General features: G+C 39.5%; 1 protein-coding gene across 7 annotated transcripts in view; it reads right to left on the bottom strand.

Annotated features, from left to right (window-relative positions):
* Positions 1 to 16412, bottom strand: part of baiap2a (BAR/IMD domain containing adaptor protein 2a) — a 104073-nt gene that overhangs the window by 5978 nt on the left and 81683 nt on the right. For 5 of the 7 annotated variants that reach the window (XR_016155077.1, XM_039687189.2, XM_039687191.2 and 2 more), the window contains exons 7-13: positions 14971 to 15123; positions 10633 to 10866; positions 7653 to 7869; positions 7330 to 7531; positions 5918 to 5986; positions 4257 to 4410; positions 2894 to 2931 (exon numbers count right to left, since the gene is read on the bottom strand). Coding sequence is in view for 6 of the 7 variants with exons in the window: in XM_039687189.2 (XP_039543123.1) it covers positions 2894 to 2931; positions 4257 to 4410; positions 5918 to 5986; positions 7330 to 7531; positions 7653 to 7869; positions 10633 to 10866; positions 14971 to 15123 (1067 nt within the window). In the remaining variant the exon portion in view is untranslated. The remainder of the gene's footprint in view (positions 1 to 2893; positions 2932 to 4256; positions 4411 to 5917; positions 5987 to 7329; positions 7532 to 7652; positions 7870 to 10632; positions 10867 to 14970; positions 15124 to 16412) is intronic. The other 2 variants (XM_039687193.2, XM_039687194.2) reach the window with 2 other exon arrangements.

The following is a 16412-nucleotide window of genomic DNA, read 5'->3' as shown; positions in this document are numbered from 1 at the left end:
GGGCTTATTCCTCAACCTTAACATGTCTAACATCAAACTAAACAGCCAACTTCAGATATGAAATGTGCCATGGGACATTTGACAAAGAGATTAAGTTGGTAAAAGGTCAGGTCGAGTTTCATCTCAAAAACATCTTTCTGAATAAAAAATGATTCGGCTTAAATACAATTTACAACAATCTTTTGACTTGGTAGTCAAATCGTGTTTACAGTAATGCACTTACATTTTACATTTATGAGGCAGGGCATGGGAAACATTTTCAAAGGAAGGCTACAAAACTCTTATATTAGGCTATTGTAACCCTTTATTTCGATCTTCCTCAGTCAACTTCAGATGGTCCAGAATTCTGCTGTAAAGTTGCGTTTCCACCGCAATTACCAGGAACTATTTGTCCCAGGAACTTGTTTTGCCCCAGACCCGGGGCGGGAAGATTATGTAGTGATGTTGAACTGCGTGCGACTGTTCCTCCCAGTCTGCGCGTTTGTTTTGAGTTTTAAGTATGGAGGAGATTCAAGCTGTACCGCATTTGTGTGTGATTGGTTTACTAACGAGGTAATTAACAAAACGGCAGAAAAGAGACGAGCACCCAAAGCGTATTCCGAAAGCTCGTAATGCTAGATATAAAAGTAGACGTTTGTTATCTGCAGACATTGACCATGAGATGGATGGGACGAACGCGTGCCATCGGGTAGAAAAAACAAGACTGGTAAGAACCAATCAGCATGTTCAGCACACAAGTCCCACCCCGAAAGTTCCCGAACTCTGAAAAAGTACTGCAGGGACTGACCCGAACTTCATTTATAGTCCCTGGTTCCTGTGGTGTAAACACACCAAGGACCACCCCAATGTTCCTAGTTCCTGGGGAAAGTTCATGCGGTGGAAACGCGGCTTAAGACTGTTGACCGCGGCCAAAAACATATGACCATAATACACCAATCCCAGTTTCTCTTTATTGGCTCCCTGTTTATTTCAGGATCCAGTTTAAGATTGTCTTGTTTGTTTTTTTAATGACCAGGCCCCATCTTACATTTTACTGCTACCTGAAAGGGACAAATATGCTAACAGCAAAATATTGATAATGTATACCCAGTTTATTCACTTGAAACTTTATGCCATTATGTTGATGCACTCAACATGCATGCCTGTGATTGGCCATTATGTTGATGCGCTCAACATGCTTCCCTGTGATTGGCCATTGTGTTGAAGCACACAACAAGTATGTCTGTGATTGGCTACAATGGCATTTTTGATGCTTGTCACCGAGCGCTTACACAGATACACGTTTAAAAGCGTGCGTCTAATATCCCTAATAAAACATCCACTGATAGACGCTGCTTTCAAACACTAACGTGTGTATCTGTGTGAGCACTCAATGAAGAGTGTCAACGATAACGTTTTTGAAGCGTTGATCATTGTAGCCAATCAGAGACATATGTTGAGCCGAGTGCGTCAACACAATGTCCAATCAGAGGTGTTTAAAGGGTTAGTTCACCCAAAAATGAAAATTAAGTCATTAATTACTCACCCCCATGCTGTACCAACCCCGTAAGACCTTCGTTTGTCTTCGGAACACAAATGAAGATATTTTTGATTAAATTTGAGCGCTGTATAACTACCACATTGGCTGCCTAAGGGACTGCCTCTTGACGGCCCAGAAAGTCAATGAAGAAAATGTTTAAATATCCCAAGTGACTACCGTGGCTCAACTATGTTTATCAAGCGACGAGAATACTTTTTGTGCGAAAAAACAAACAAAAATAACGAGTTTATTCGACTATTCCTTTTCTTCCTTGTAGGCCAGAAACGAGACTTCCTTAGATTTCCAGGACGCATGCGCGAGAATTGCGATCTCCTTACACTACTTCAGTTCAGTTCTCGCGCATGCGTCGTGGAAATCTAAGTAAGTCTCGTTTCTGGCCTACAAGGAAGAAAAGGAATAGTCGAATAAACTCGTTATTTTTGTTTGTTTTTTCGCACAAAAAGTATTCTCGTCGCTTGATAAACATATAGTTGAGCCACGGTAGTCACTTGGGATATTTAAACATTTTCTTCATTGACTTTCTGGGCCGTCAAGAGGCAGTCCCTTAGGCAGCCAATGTGGTAGTTATACAGCTCTCAAATTTAATAAAAATATCTTTATTTGTGTTCCGAAGACGAACGAAGGTCTTACGGGGTTGGTACAGCATGGGGGTGAGTAATTAATGACTTCATTTTCATTTTTGGGTGAACTAACCCTTTAAGACTCCGTTCAACGGCGCTCAAAATGCTAGAGAGAAATGCTGGTATCGTCACATTTTTTTATATCAGTAGTGACTTGGTATCAAATTCTATACTTTTGACAACTCTACTTGAAACCATACTGCTTGAAAATACAAGCTTCACATTTCTACTTTTAAACCCTTCTGAATTAACTTGTTTCTACTGTAAGTGCATTATTGTACAGTTTTGGTTTGCTTTTATTAACTGCGGGATGTTATGAAACCATTATCTGCAGTCAATAGAGGCTCCTAGAAACCATAACTTTAGGGGACACAGACTGCGAGCATCTCTGATCCTGACCTTAATGGATCACACACACAGTGAGGTTACAATGGGGTCAACAACGATGCATTTCACAATCCAACAGCTCGTTCACTCCACTCACGAAAACAGACAGACACACAACCTTCTCTTGTCAACCATTTACAATTCTCAGATAATACAGGGTTGGTCTCCCAACAAATATCAGCACTACATTGCACATTTAGCATAAGCAAGCAAGAGCTAAGAAAGGGAAAAATTACAGATATTAACTACTATTCACTAACAGAGGTATAATTAGCAGTACAGTTTTGGCATTTTGGGATCAATTCATAAGACTCTGTCATTTCTGTCCATTAAGAGCCGATCTTACCTTGGGGCAAACTGACTGTCATAATCCTCTAGCGCTGGCTGGAATTCGTAAAAACAACATTTCAGTGCGGCTTCGGAGGAAAATATCCAAGCGTGCATCAACACAGGGTATTAAAGGGACGGTTCACACAAACATACTAATCCTGTCATCATTTACTCGCAATGTTTCAATTGTACTTCCTGCAATGAAAGCAGTTTGTGACCAGGGACTTTTAAGCTCAAAAACAGACAAAGAGCACCATAAAAGTTGTCTGAAGACATACAATAATTTTGTGTTTTGTTATTCACTCAAGACCTTCTGCTTTGCTGTTGGTCTCCAATGTAATTTAACCAATCCAAACCAAGCTTATTGGAGAAACGTACCCGTCGCGACATTAACAAAATTATATTATGTCGCGTCTTGCACCTTTATTCAACTTTCAAAGTGAAATATTCAGTCGCATTTGTTTTGTCGCATTTGTTCGCATTTGTATCCTACACTAAACCTAACCGACAGATAAGTAGTGTTCTTTGGTCATGAAATGTGTTTTAAAGGACTTGCGCTTCTCATCCATAACGCAATGCTGAGTTACAGAGCATGTTTACTACTGTACATCCAAAAAGCCAAACATATGAGGCTGGTTTTGTGACGCAAACATCAACATGTAGTTTAGTTTACAGTTTATGCACTGGGTCAAAAGTGTTTTAAGGTCATGTCATTGTGCTGTGCAAGGAACGGCCTCAAAATAAGTGTTATTAAGTGATAATCTGCCCCTGTAATCAAAATTTGTGGGACAATAAATACAAGTTGTTGGTGTTTTACAGCAATTAGCGGTCATTTCAGCTGTAAACTGCAGTGAATTGTATGTACAGGTACGTTTTAGGAAAAACCTAGATAGCTCGCTGGCAAAACGTGTCTCTATGTTGAAGAATTCAGTCAAACTTGTCGAACCAGATGTGATGTTTTAAATCTGAACATGCAGAAACGTGAATGAGATGTGACAGATTTGTACTCATGTGCACAAATCATATGATTTACTTCCGTCACATGTTTTTTCCCCTAATCAAAATGCTTTCGGTGTACAGAAAAGTCAAGCCTTTCAAAACAGCTTTTGTGTTCCGCAGAAGAGAGAAAGTCTTGTGTGTTTGAAACAACAAGAGCATGAGTAAATTATGACAGGAATTTAATTTTGTGATGAACTATCCTTTTAATATGAAAATCATGCACGTTAAGAGAGACCCACACCATTAGTAAGCTTTACAGAACAGATTAAAGAGCTGACAAAGATTAAACTTTGAGCAGAGTTTAAAGAGCGTTACAAAGAAAGGAGACTTCAGAGAGATTCCTGTCTAATGCTAATAGGTATCTGTGTGTGTGTGTGTACCTGTGCAAAGCCTGCCATGCTGTAGGGACGTGGTCGAGTCTGTGTTAGGCTCTGTGCCAACAGTCGGGCAGTCAGACCATAGTCAGGCATGGGCAAAGACATGTCCTCTCGCTCCAGCAGGTTTCCTGTGCTGCTGCTCTTCCCATGGTGAAGACTACAGGATGAAGGTCAGTCAATCAGTCATCTTTACACATGCGATAAACATGTGTTTGTGTTTCGTATCTGGGCAGTTTTTCACGGGATTGCCTTTACACCTTTATTCAAATGCCTCTCCAGTACCTTATCCGTTACACACACCAATGCTCAAAGGTTGGGGATTTGTAAAAAAAATAAAAAAATAAAAAAATAAATATATATATAAATAAATTAATAAGAATGTATTCATTATTAGCAAGGATGCATTGAACCGAGTTGTTTATAATATAAAAAATATCCTACAAAAGCTGTTAAATAAATTAAAAACAATACTAAATACATTTATCAAGGTTTCCACAAAACAAACATTTTCAAAATTATTAATGTAATGTTTTTAAGCAGTTATGATTGCAGTTGTGATTATGATTCATGTGACACTGAAGACTTGAGTAATGTCTTCACATGAATAAAATAAATGTGATAATATACACAAATAGAAACAGTACTTTTAAATTGTAATACTATTTCACAATATTACAGTTTTTACTGATTTAAGATAAAAAAAATACATGCAGAGCAGAAGACACTTCTTTCAGAAACTATAAAAATGTAATATATATATATATATATATATATATATTAGGGCTGTGCAAAAATTAATTGCGATTAATCGCATCCAAAATAAAAGTCTGTGTTTACATAATATATTTGTGTGTGCTGTATATAATTATCTTGTATATATAAATACACACACATGCATGTATATATTTAAGAAAATGTGTTATTCATATATAAAATATTTATATTTATATAATATAGATTATGTATTTATAAATATATACAGAATTTAAGCGCAAATAATTCTTAAATATATACGTGCATGAATAGGTATTTATATATACAAAATAATTATATACAGCACACACAAATATATTATGTAAACACAGACTTTTATTTTGGATGCGATTAATCGCAAATGACTTTTGCACAGCCCTAATATATATATATATATATATATATATATATATATATATATATATATATATATATATATATATATATAACCGACAACAAACTTCTGAGGTGCGAGTTTTCATAAATAATTTAGTTATTTCTGTCATTTAAAATGTAAAAATAGTTTCAGTAATTCAATGTTCCCTTTTTCTTAATAAACTCCTCAGTAAATAATTGTATTAATGATTATAAGTGAAGAAACAGGAAGAAAAGGTTTTAAAGCGACTTAAATGAGCAAGATTCCAACCACATTCCAGTGAAATCATTTGATTAATAATCAGATATCGTTGATTAAATCAGGCGATTTAATCAAAGCGCAAGATAACAATATCCGTTTCAAATCGCCAGAGAAGAAAAAGAAAAGCCCAAACCTGCATCCCACCGCTCAGTCAAAGTGACACACAGTAAGATTATTAGTAGTATATACGAGCCTTTTCATCCTTCAGTATGGTCAAAATACATCCCAGACGACTGCGACTACGTCAATACCAAATGTAAAGAGAGAAACTTACTTGACTTTTAACTTCTCGCCGTCACTCTCAGGCAGCACTCGAGTGTAGGAAAAAGGAAACCAGCCACGCCTGAGAGAAAAGAGCTTTTCTTTAGAAACTTTACGTCCATGAAAGCGGATCAAACGAAAATGTAAAGAAAACGCATTAGTGGGATATCTTTAACATCTCAACTTACTTATAAAAAGATTCCCCTAAACAAAAAAGAGACTTATTTATTGTAGATTATTCTCCTGAGAAAAAGACTCTAGTAATCAAATGTAATTCTAACTATTTGCATTTTATCTCTTAAAGGAGTAGTTCAAGTTTTAAAAAAAAAATGTTGCTGATAATTTACTCACCCCCATGTCATCCAAGATGTCTTTCTTTCTTCAGTCGGAAAGATATTATGGTATTGATGAAAACATTCCAAGATTTTTCTCCATATAATGCACTTCAGTGGGAACCAAACGGTTCAAGGTCCAAAAGACAGTTTCACTGTAAACTGTAAGACTGTAAACTGTTCAAACGGCTTTAAACGACACCAGACGATGAATAAGGGTCTTATCAAGCGAAACTTTCAAAAATATCGCTCGTTTCAAAAATAAATAACAAAGATTAAGTTTTATAAGCTCAAATGCTCACCTTGCTCTGTTCTGTGATGCGCATTCGTGACTCTTCTGTTCGAACTTGTTCATCAAAATGAACAAATCTTTTTTCGAGTCATTTGGTTCATTCAACGAACGAAATGAACGAACTGACTCGAAAAAAGATTCTTTCATTTTGATGAACGAGTTCGAACAGGACGCGCATCACAGAACAGAGCAAGGCGAGCATTCGAGCTTATAAAACTTAATGTTTGTTATTTATTTTTTTATATGAAATGAGCGATCATTTCGCTAGATAAGACCCTTATTCATTGTCTGGTATCGCTTAAAGCCCTTTGAAGCTGCACTGAAACTCTCATTTGGACCTTGAACCGTCTGGTTCCCAGTAAAGTTCCCCTGGAATGTTTTCATCAAAAACCTTAATTTCTTTTCGACTGAAAAAAGAAAGAAATGGACATCTTGGATGACATGGGGGTGAGTAAATTATCAGCAAAAGTTTTTGTTAAAAGTGAACTACTCCTTTAAGTCATGGTTTACAGCAATATATTTAAATGCATGCAAATAAACACGGAGTAAGAGAAGGTAGAGAATCATGTCTAATGACACTTTGCAGTCACTTCTGGGCACTTGGAGATATTGTTGAGATCTCTTTTGAAACTCTAGAGAACACATTTTTTCAGGAGAGCAATCTGACATGAACAGTACAAGGGACCCAGAAACCCTAAGGATGGTCCCATGTCATCTGCAGTGCTTCACGGGATGCGAAGACTTCTCCTGTTTCCATTCAGCTCTGTTGCTAATGTACAGTATATATCATTGAGCGCTTACATCTTGTTTTTCTCATTCTCCCCATAGTGCCAGCCGTCCCGAGCCTCTGGCACCAGCAGGGTGATGATGTCGCCTTCAGTGAAGCTGAGCAGGGTGCTGTTGTCACCAGCGGCGTGGGAGAAAATGGCCTGCACGCGAGCACGTCCGTTCTTCTCCAGTCCAGCCGCCATAGAACTTGACCTAGGCAGAGTTCGTGTCTCTCCTACAGAGTGAACCAACTATTAATGAAAATTCCTTCCATCATTTCTTTTATGTAGCTTTTCTCAAAATCAAAAGGACTTTATTTGCCCAAAAGGTTGTGTGGAAGGGTTGGTTTCTCTTACCCACAGTGGTCTTGTTTTTAGCGGGCTGAGGCCTGCGCACGGGCAGAGTGTTGGAATAGACGTCGCTGACCTGTCTCTGGGGCTGACTCTGTGGTTGAGACTGATTCGGTGGGGAGGGCGGTCTTCCCTGAGAGACCCCTCCCTCGTTCCAGTAGTCGTCTCCATGGACCCCTGTCGTCCCGTTCACCAGAGACATGCCATCAGGACCCATTAGCCGCTGCAAGCATCAAGATCACCAAGTAAGCAATGCCAGACACTAACGGCCGACCGATATATCGCCGATATTTGGCCTTTCTTAATCGGACACTTGGTAACACTTTACTTTGATAGTCCACTTTAGACATTCTACTAACTATAAGTAACTTTGCAACTACATGTTAACTAACTGTCATTAGACTATTATGGCGCTTTTCCACTACACAGTACCGACTCGACTCGGTTTTCCACTGTGTAAAAGTTGTACCTGTACCTGCTTTCGAGTACTTTTTTTAGCATCACCTCCGGTGAGGTTCTGAGCGAGCTAAGGCAAGCTGAGACGGTACTAAAATGTGACGTGAAAACAATGCCGACTGCTGATTGGTCAGAGAGAATCGTGACCATTCACTGCGTCATCATTATTTGCACGCGCCAGATGGAGTCTCCAGAATAACCCTGCCATTTTTAAATAGTTTAGCCAGAGATAGTTTTTCACAACATTTTTTGGTCGGGAAGTTCGGTCTGGACTCGATCCATTGAGGAGTAATTATGATCAGGCAAAAAATGATCGGGCCAATCAGATTGCCAGGGCGGGCTTTATACGATGATGGACAGATGATCTGCAGGGACGTAATCATTATTACGTTATCAAAGAGCGCCAACTGGTTTCCCTTTTGAGATGTATAGATTCCGCTGTCGCGTCTGTTTTTAAAATTAATCGACAGCGCATTAATTTTAATAGACAAACAGAAAACTGCAATCAAGGCATTTGTCGATCGGAAAGATATTCTGGAAGTGTAACTTGGTCAGAGAGAATCGTGACCATTCACTGCGTCATCATTATTTTCACGCGCTAGATGGAGTCTCCAGAATAACCCTGCCATTTTTAAATAGTTTGGCCAGAGATAGCTACTAAACTTACTACTATTATTATAGCAACTCGGAAGAATACGTTGTGGTCAAACGAGGAGGTGCAGACTTTCCTTTGTTTGGTTGCCATAGAGAGCTTGATAGGGCAACAAGGAACGAAAGGCATCACTATGACGACCGGGTACTGTCTGCAATGGAAAACGGAGCGAAAAGCGAGCCGAGTCGAGCCGAGTTGAGTCGAGCTGGTACTGGTAATGGAAAAGTGCCATTAGCAGACTGTGTGCTTAATATCTGCTAACACTTTATTTTGACGGTCCCCCAACAGACATTCTACCGACTACAAGTAACTTAGCAACTACAAGTCAACTTATTCTACTAACCCAAAACCAAACGGTTGGTTGACATGTAGTTGCAAAGTTACTTATAGTTAGTAGAATGTCTAAAGTGGACTCGAAATAAAGTGGAACCAGCCTTTTACTTTTATTTTGACAGAGCTGTGACTGCCATCACCTGAGCGTCTTATTAGTTATTAGTTTACGGTCTCTGTTTAACAGTCCAATACATTAAAACAGAGGTCTTGAACCCTGCTTCTGAGTTTAACAACCCTAATCAAACACACCTGAACCTGCTAATGAAGCTCTTCAGGTGTGCTGAATCAAGCTAGAATTAAACTTTACAGGAGTAAACTTTACTGGAGCTGTGTCCGAATTCGCCTCCCATACCCTTAAATAGTGCTCTATTAGAGGGGACAGCCATTTGTAGTGGTGTCCAAACAATGCTGGGTTGTTTTAACCTAAATTTGGGTAAAATATGGACAAACCCAAATTAAAAATGTAATTAAAAAAAAATTACAGTTGAATGTGAAAGCTGAAGTTGGTTTAAAATTTTTAACCCAACATTTGGGTTTGTTCATATTTTCGATTGCACTCATTCAATCCCACAATGCACCGCAAATAACGAGTGTAAAACTGGTGTATGCTCAATGGATAGAGAATACCCACAATGCACTGTGAGAGTAGCACGCCAAATTAATTCCCACTGTTCAGAATATGGCGCCTGCAGCTGAATCATTTCAACCATTCATTTCCAATGTGGCTACAGAGTATCATACAGGTATAAATTAATTTTTACTTGTTTATACATGCTAGTTAGCAATCATTTCATCTTACAACTGGAGCTGCCAGTTTGCTAAATTTCACATGATTATTAAACAGCAAGCACAAACTATACAAAAGCGTCAGCCCTTCCGGAGCAGTCAGTGTCTGAACTTATTTTCATTCACTCCTTTAAATGGACTACATTAGTGGAGTACTGTAGGGAATAGTTAATGAGGGTATGAGGGGGCGATTTCAAACACAGTCCGAGTTCTCCAGGAGCAGACCTCTGCTGAAGACCTCTGCATTACATTACATTATAAGACAGAACTGTTACACAGATAGTAAATGGTATATGAACAATTTGTAGACTGTATTAAAACATGTGTAGTCAATTAAATAGTGTGATCTCGGCCTTCAGCCACCCTGGTCTCTAAGAAATCGGCATCGACCTTCAAAATCAATATCGGTTGACCACTTTCAGATACACACACATAAGGCTGGGTTTTAAACCACCAGACAAGGCCACAGACTTCTAAACAAGCTTTGTTATATACGAGTATCACTCAAACGGCAGTGCATTATGGGTGTAGAGGCACAGTTAACATTGCTATAGTGAGGGGCCACTCGACTAAAGCACAGCCTGCAGACATGAGTTTTAAAGAGGTTGAATCATCCTACGCTCAGCTAATGCTGCAGTATGCAAATGAACATTTACTTTTCACATCAGGATACGAGGGGCTTGAAATGCTATTTTGTGTATTCTGACCAACAATCAATCCTTTATGTTGTGAAACAGATGGCAAATATTCTTTACTAACCCCCTGATGGCCCATGAAGGCAGCTAGTTCGGGGGGCACGGGCAGCGGTTGTGCTCCAGGAATGGGATCTGAGATGAGAAGGTTGCCCTTGGAGGAGTGCAGAGGGCTGGAGATGAGGGTGCTTGATCCAGAGCACATCTGCTGGGCGAGCAACATGGCCCTGTCGGGCAGCTTGTTGGGGTCTGCACAAGCCTGTTGCCACACTGGGATCTTCTGGGTTAACAAGTCCTTACCCTACAAACAAGCACCATGGGAAAGATAGGGATTGTTTAGAATGACATTGGCAGAGCTTGTCCATAAATGGTGTAATAAAATGTATCTGTGTGTGTGTGAGAGGAGAGAGAGAGAAAGAGTGAGAGAGAGAGATGCCAGATGTCCTCTGTTGGCTTTACACCACTAAATTTGCTGCTCATGTAAAAAAAGATTGCCATTGTACCGGTAACTGTAGTTTCTGCCAAAACACCAGAGTTACTACAGTTATTGTTACTACTTCAAGCTCGTGACTAGATTTTTACACTTTCAGAAGTAATGCGACATTTCAATTATGGTTGCAGAGGTGTTCTGAGTGGTTGTCGGTGTCCTAGGTTGTTGCTAGGGTATTCTAAATGGTTTATTGTGTGTTGCTAATGTGGTCAGAATGGTCTTTGATTTATTGCTAAGTGGTTAAAAAAGTGTTTTGAGTGTTCTGATGCGTGTTGCTAATGGGTTCTGCACTTTTTGTGTTCTGCCGAGGTGTTTGGAGTTATTTATTTTCTGTTGCTAAGCTTATAGGGTGTTAAGTGTTTTTTTATTGTATTGCAAATGTGTTCTTTGATGTACAAACCCAATTCCATAAAAGTTGGGACACTGTACAAATTGTGAATAAAAACAGAATGCAATGATGTGGAAGTTTCAAATTTCAATATTATATTTAGAATACAACATAGATGACATATCAAATGTTTAAATTGAGAAAATGCATAATTTTAAGGGAAAAATAAGTTGATTTTAAATTTCATGGCATCAACACATATCAAAAAAGTTGGGACAAGGCCATTTTTACCACTGTGTGGCATCCCCTCGTCTGCAAACGTCTGGGGACTGAGGAGACAAGTTGCTCAAGTTTAGGAATAGGAATGTTGTCCCATTCTTGTCTAATAAAGGCTTCTAGCTGCTCAACTGTCTTAGGTCTTCTTTGTTGCATCTTCCTCTTTATGATGCGCCAAATGTTTTCTATGGGTGAAAGATCTGGACTGCAGGCTGGCCATTTCAGTACCCGGATCCTTCTTCTACGCAGCCATGATGTTTTAATTGATGCAGTATGTGGTTTGGCATTGTCTTGTTGGAAAATGCAAGGTCTTCCCTGAAAGAGACGATGTCTGGATGGGAGCATATGTTGTTCTAGAACTTGGATATACCTTTCAGCATTGATGGTGCCTTTCCAGATGTGTAAGCTGCCCATGCCACACGCACTCATGCAACCCCATACCATCAGAGATGCAGGCTTCTGAACTGAGCGCTGATAACAACTTGGGTTGTCCTTGTCCTCTTTAGTCCGGATGACATGGCGTCCCAGTTTTCCAAAAAGAACTTCAAATTTTGATTCGTCTGACCACAGAACAGTTTTCCACTTTGCTAGAGTCCACTTTAAATGAGCCTTGGCCCAGAGAAAACGCCTGCGCTTCTGGTTCCCGTTTAGATATGGCTTCTTTTTTGACCTATAGAGTTTTAGCCGGCAACGGTGAATGGCACGGTGGATTGTGTTCACTGACAATGTTTTCTGGAAGTATTCTTGAGCCCATGTTGTGATTTCCATTACAGTAGCATTCCTGTGTGTGATGCAGTGCCGTCTAAGGGCCCGAAGATCACGGGCATTCAGTATGGTTTTCCGGCCTTGACCCTTATGCACAGAGATTGTTCCAGATTCTCTGAATCTTTGGATGATATTATGCACTGTTGATGATGATAACTTCAAACTCTTTGCAATTTTTCTCTGAGAAACTCCTTTCTGATATTGCTCCACTATTTTTTGCCTCAGCATTGGGGGAATTGGTGATCCTCTGCCCATCTTGACTTCTGAGAGACACTGCCACTCTGAGAGGCTCTTTTTATACCCAATCATGTTGCCAATTGACCTAATAAGTTGCAAATTGGTCCTCCAGCTGTTCCTTATATGTACATTTAACTTTTCTGGCCTCTTATTGCTACCTGTCCCAACTTTTTTGGAATTTGTAGCTCTCATGGAATTCAAAAGGAGCCAATATTTGGCATGGCAATTCAAAATGTCTCACTTTCAACATTTGATATGTCATTTATATTCTATTGTGAATAAAATATAAGTTTATGAGATTTCTAAATTATTCCATTCTTTTTTTACTCAAAATTTGTACAGTGTCCCAACATTTTTGGAATCGGGTTTGTATTTCGATGGTGTTCTGGGTGTTTTTTAAGGTGTTCTAAACAGTTATTTGGGTTGCAGGGGTGTTCAGAGTGATAGTTTTGAGTGTGTTGTGGGTAATTCCCAGGGTATTCTGTGTTGTTTTTATTATGCTGCTATGATGGTCTGGGTGGTCTTTAGGGTTCAAAGAGGTTGTTTGTTTGTGTTGTGTGATTTTTAAGGTGTTGTGTGTTGAGTAATTTAAGGTGTTTTGACTAGTTTTTGTGCGCTGCTAACGTGTTCTGGGCCATTTTACGGTGTTCCTAGTGGTTTTTTGAGAGTTATTTTTGGTGTTTCGCTAGGATGTTTTGGCCCATTTTAGGCTGTTCCGAGTACTTTTTTAAAGGGATACTCCACTTTTTTTGGAAATAAGCTCATTTTACAGCTCCCTCAGAGTTAAAAAGTTAGGTTTTACCGTTTTCGAATCCATTCAGACGATTTTCTAATTAGAAGAATATCAGTAACCAGACAGTTTCTGGTCTCATTGACTACCAGAGTATATATTTTTTCCAACTATGGAAGTCAATGAGACCAGAAACTGTCTGGTTACTATTCTTCTAAATATCAGAAAATCGGCTGAATGGATTCGAATGTGTTTAACTCTGGGGGAGTTGTAAAATGAGCCAATTTCCAAAAAAAGTGCAGTATCCCTTTAAGGTTTGTTAGGTTATTGTGATTTCTAGGGTGTTCTGACTGTTTTTTTGTGTGCTGCTAACGTGTTGTGAGCCATTTTACGGTGTTCTGAATGGTTGTTTGAGCGTTGTTAGGAAGTTCGGAGTGATTTCTAGAGTGTTCTGACTGGTTTGAGGTGTTTTGCTAGGATGTTCAGTGTCACTTTAGGCTGTTCCGATTGGTTGTTTGAGTGTTGTTATGTTGTTCTGATTCATTTCTAGGGTGTTCTGACTGTTTTTTTGTGTGTTTGCTAAAGTGTTTTGAGTGTTTTAGGCTAGGATGTTCAGGGTGGTTGCTAGGGTGTTCTGAGTTAGGTGGCAAAGTTCAACTTTTGAAAAAGCCCTAACCCTAACGGCATTGAACGTTTTTGACCCTGTGCTTTTTTGCACAATCCTTTCAACATACAATTCACCTCACGCCATTGTCATAGCAGTTGACTGTTGTTGATTCTGAGCAACTGCTAACGGGTCTCTCACATCTCGGACCACTTACGGTGCAGCTCACTTCGGTGTGGGTGAGGGGGCCTTCGTCTCCGTCCTACCGCCCACTCCTGGTGACTCACGCACACAACACACTCGCAGCTCCCGACTCTACCACACTCGCTCTCTCTCTTCAGCGCGCCCTTTCTGAACTCTTCCCACACACGCCTCCGTACTGATTAGCTACTGGACAGGATGTTCTTGAAAACGAAAGGCTTTTCTCCGCCCCTCCCTACAGCTTCAACAACGTTCCCAGAAGACAGCACCACACGTCTAGTCCATGATCAGGGTTTACGGTTTAGTCAGAGCAAGTTATGCAATAGTATATTACACAAAATAGCCACGTGCAAGCATCTCTTCGGCAAGCACGAGTATACAGGTGTAAAAAGGAGCATTTATGTAGATTGCATATGGGCTGGGACCACCTGCAGATCTAAATAACTGCTCTACATGCAGTCTGGAGTTACAATGAGGATGTTGTGCCCTGGGGAAGTGGCTCCGTTATTACAGATAATTGATATGTCCAGAAATGGTGTGCATTACTTCACAGGCACATTTGGAACACAGACAATTGCAGGGGAGAATAAATATCATCTTTGCAATAAGCCCAAACAAACTGTGCCCAATGGAGACTGTAGTGAGGGGTGATCTTTGGGGATTGCCATGGCAACTGCTGCCGTCTTCAGCCACTTTACAGGAGAGACTGTGAAAGTGCATCAGTGGTGATGCAGTCTATCTTGTACGGCAAAGGAAAAAGCATCTGGGTCTCACCTTGCCGTGGTAGGCACTGCTGTTCTTGGCCACGGCGCACTGACGGTCCACCAGGAAACAGTATCTCCGACGTTCCTCTGAAAGTGCTGTTTTGTAGCCCTCTGCAATGAAGGATTCCAGCTCACTCTGTTTACTGCTGATGGTCTCGACAAACTGCGGAAGATACAAGAAAAAACAAATCGTTTCAATGGTGAACATACAAAAAGCTTGAATTTACATTCTTAAAGGGTCTTTAATGGCCCTTTGACCTTCCTAAAGAACCATGTTTTGCTGCGTAATGTTCTTAAGTTGGCTTAATGGCTCTCTGCATTTATTAGATCCAAAATCCAGCAAAAACAGCAATATTTGTACAATTTAAAATAACTGTTTCTATATGAATCAGTGTTGTAGTCGAGACCACCTCACTCGAGTCCGAGTCGACACCGAGACCAGAGAGAGTCGAGTCCGAGTCAAGACCGAGTCCATAGAGAGTCGAGTCCGAGACGAGTGAGGGTTGATTACCTAATTTACTTTTATTTACTTAGAGAAATCCTTTTTTTTTTTTTTACTGAATTTACTTAGAGTTTAAAAAATATGATCAGTTTAGGGTAAAAAGGCCACATAGTAGGTGGTGTTAAAAGTAATTTTATTACAATTTGTCATGCGCAGTTGCGCACTAGAACATCCCCAATCACTGGGCATGTCAATCAATTTAAAGAAATATTTTATTAACATACATTAATAATCATGAAAAATATTTTTAATTGAACTCGAGTGGACTCGGGAATAATTCCGAGTCCTAAAAAAAAAATGCTCGAGTACGAGTCAATTCCGAGTCCAAATGGACACGAGTCCATGACAAGACCAAGACCATTAAAATATGGTCTCGAGACCGAGTCCGAGTCTCGAGTACTACAACACTGATATGAATATATTGTAAATGTAATTTATTCCCGTGATGTCAAAGCTGATTTTTCGTTCCTCCCGTCTTCAGTGTCACATGATCCTTCAGAAATCATTCTAATATGATGATTTGATGCTCAGGAAACATTTCGGATTAGTTTCAATGTTGGAAACAGTTGTGCTGCTTTGTGTTTTGATAAATATAATGTTTAAAAGAAAATAAGTTATTTGAACATTTACAAACGTCTTTACTGTCACCTTGCGGAATAAAAAGTATTAATTTTGAATGGTATTGGATATTAATGAGCACCAAACAAACACTCATCCTCATTCACTTTAGCAGCAAGGAATTTCTTAAAGAGTTTCACCATTTGTGCTCAACAAAGAAAATTTGCTAAAAAGGTGAGTAAATGATGATTGAGTAAATGTGAAACTCGTTATTGGTACCTCGTAAAACTTGAGAATAAAGAGAATTTCGAAAATAATTGGTATCAATAGTGTGCAAGTTCTCTATTATGCCTTACAAAAACTATTGCGACAGTTCCATGGTCCTTGAATGA

This window comes from Pimephales promelas, chromosome 3 (assembly GCF_988280905.1).
Source record: "Pimephales promelas chromosome 3, fPimPro1.hap1.1, whole genome shotgun sequence".
NCBI classification, from domain to species: Eukaryota; Metazoa; Chordata; class Actinopteri; order Cypriniformes; family Leuciscidae; genus Pimephales; species Pimephales promelas.
The sequence above is the reverse complement of the archived record's forward strand: the minus strand, read 5'-3'. Positions and strand labels throughout refer to the sequence as shown.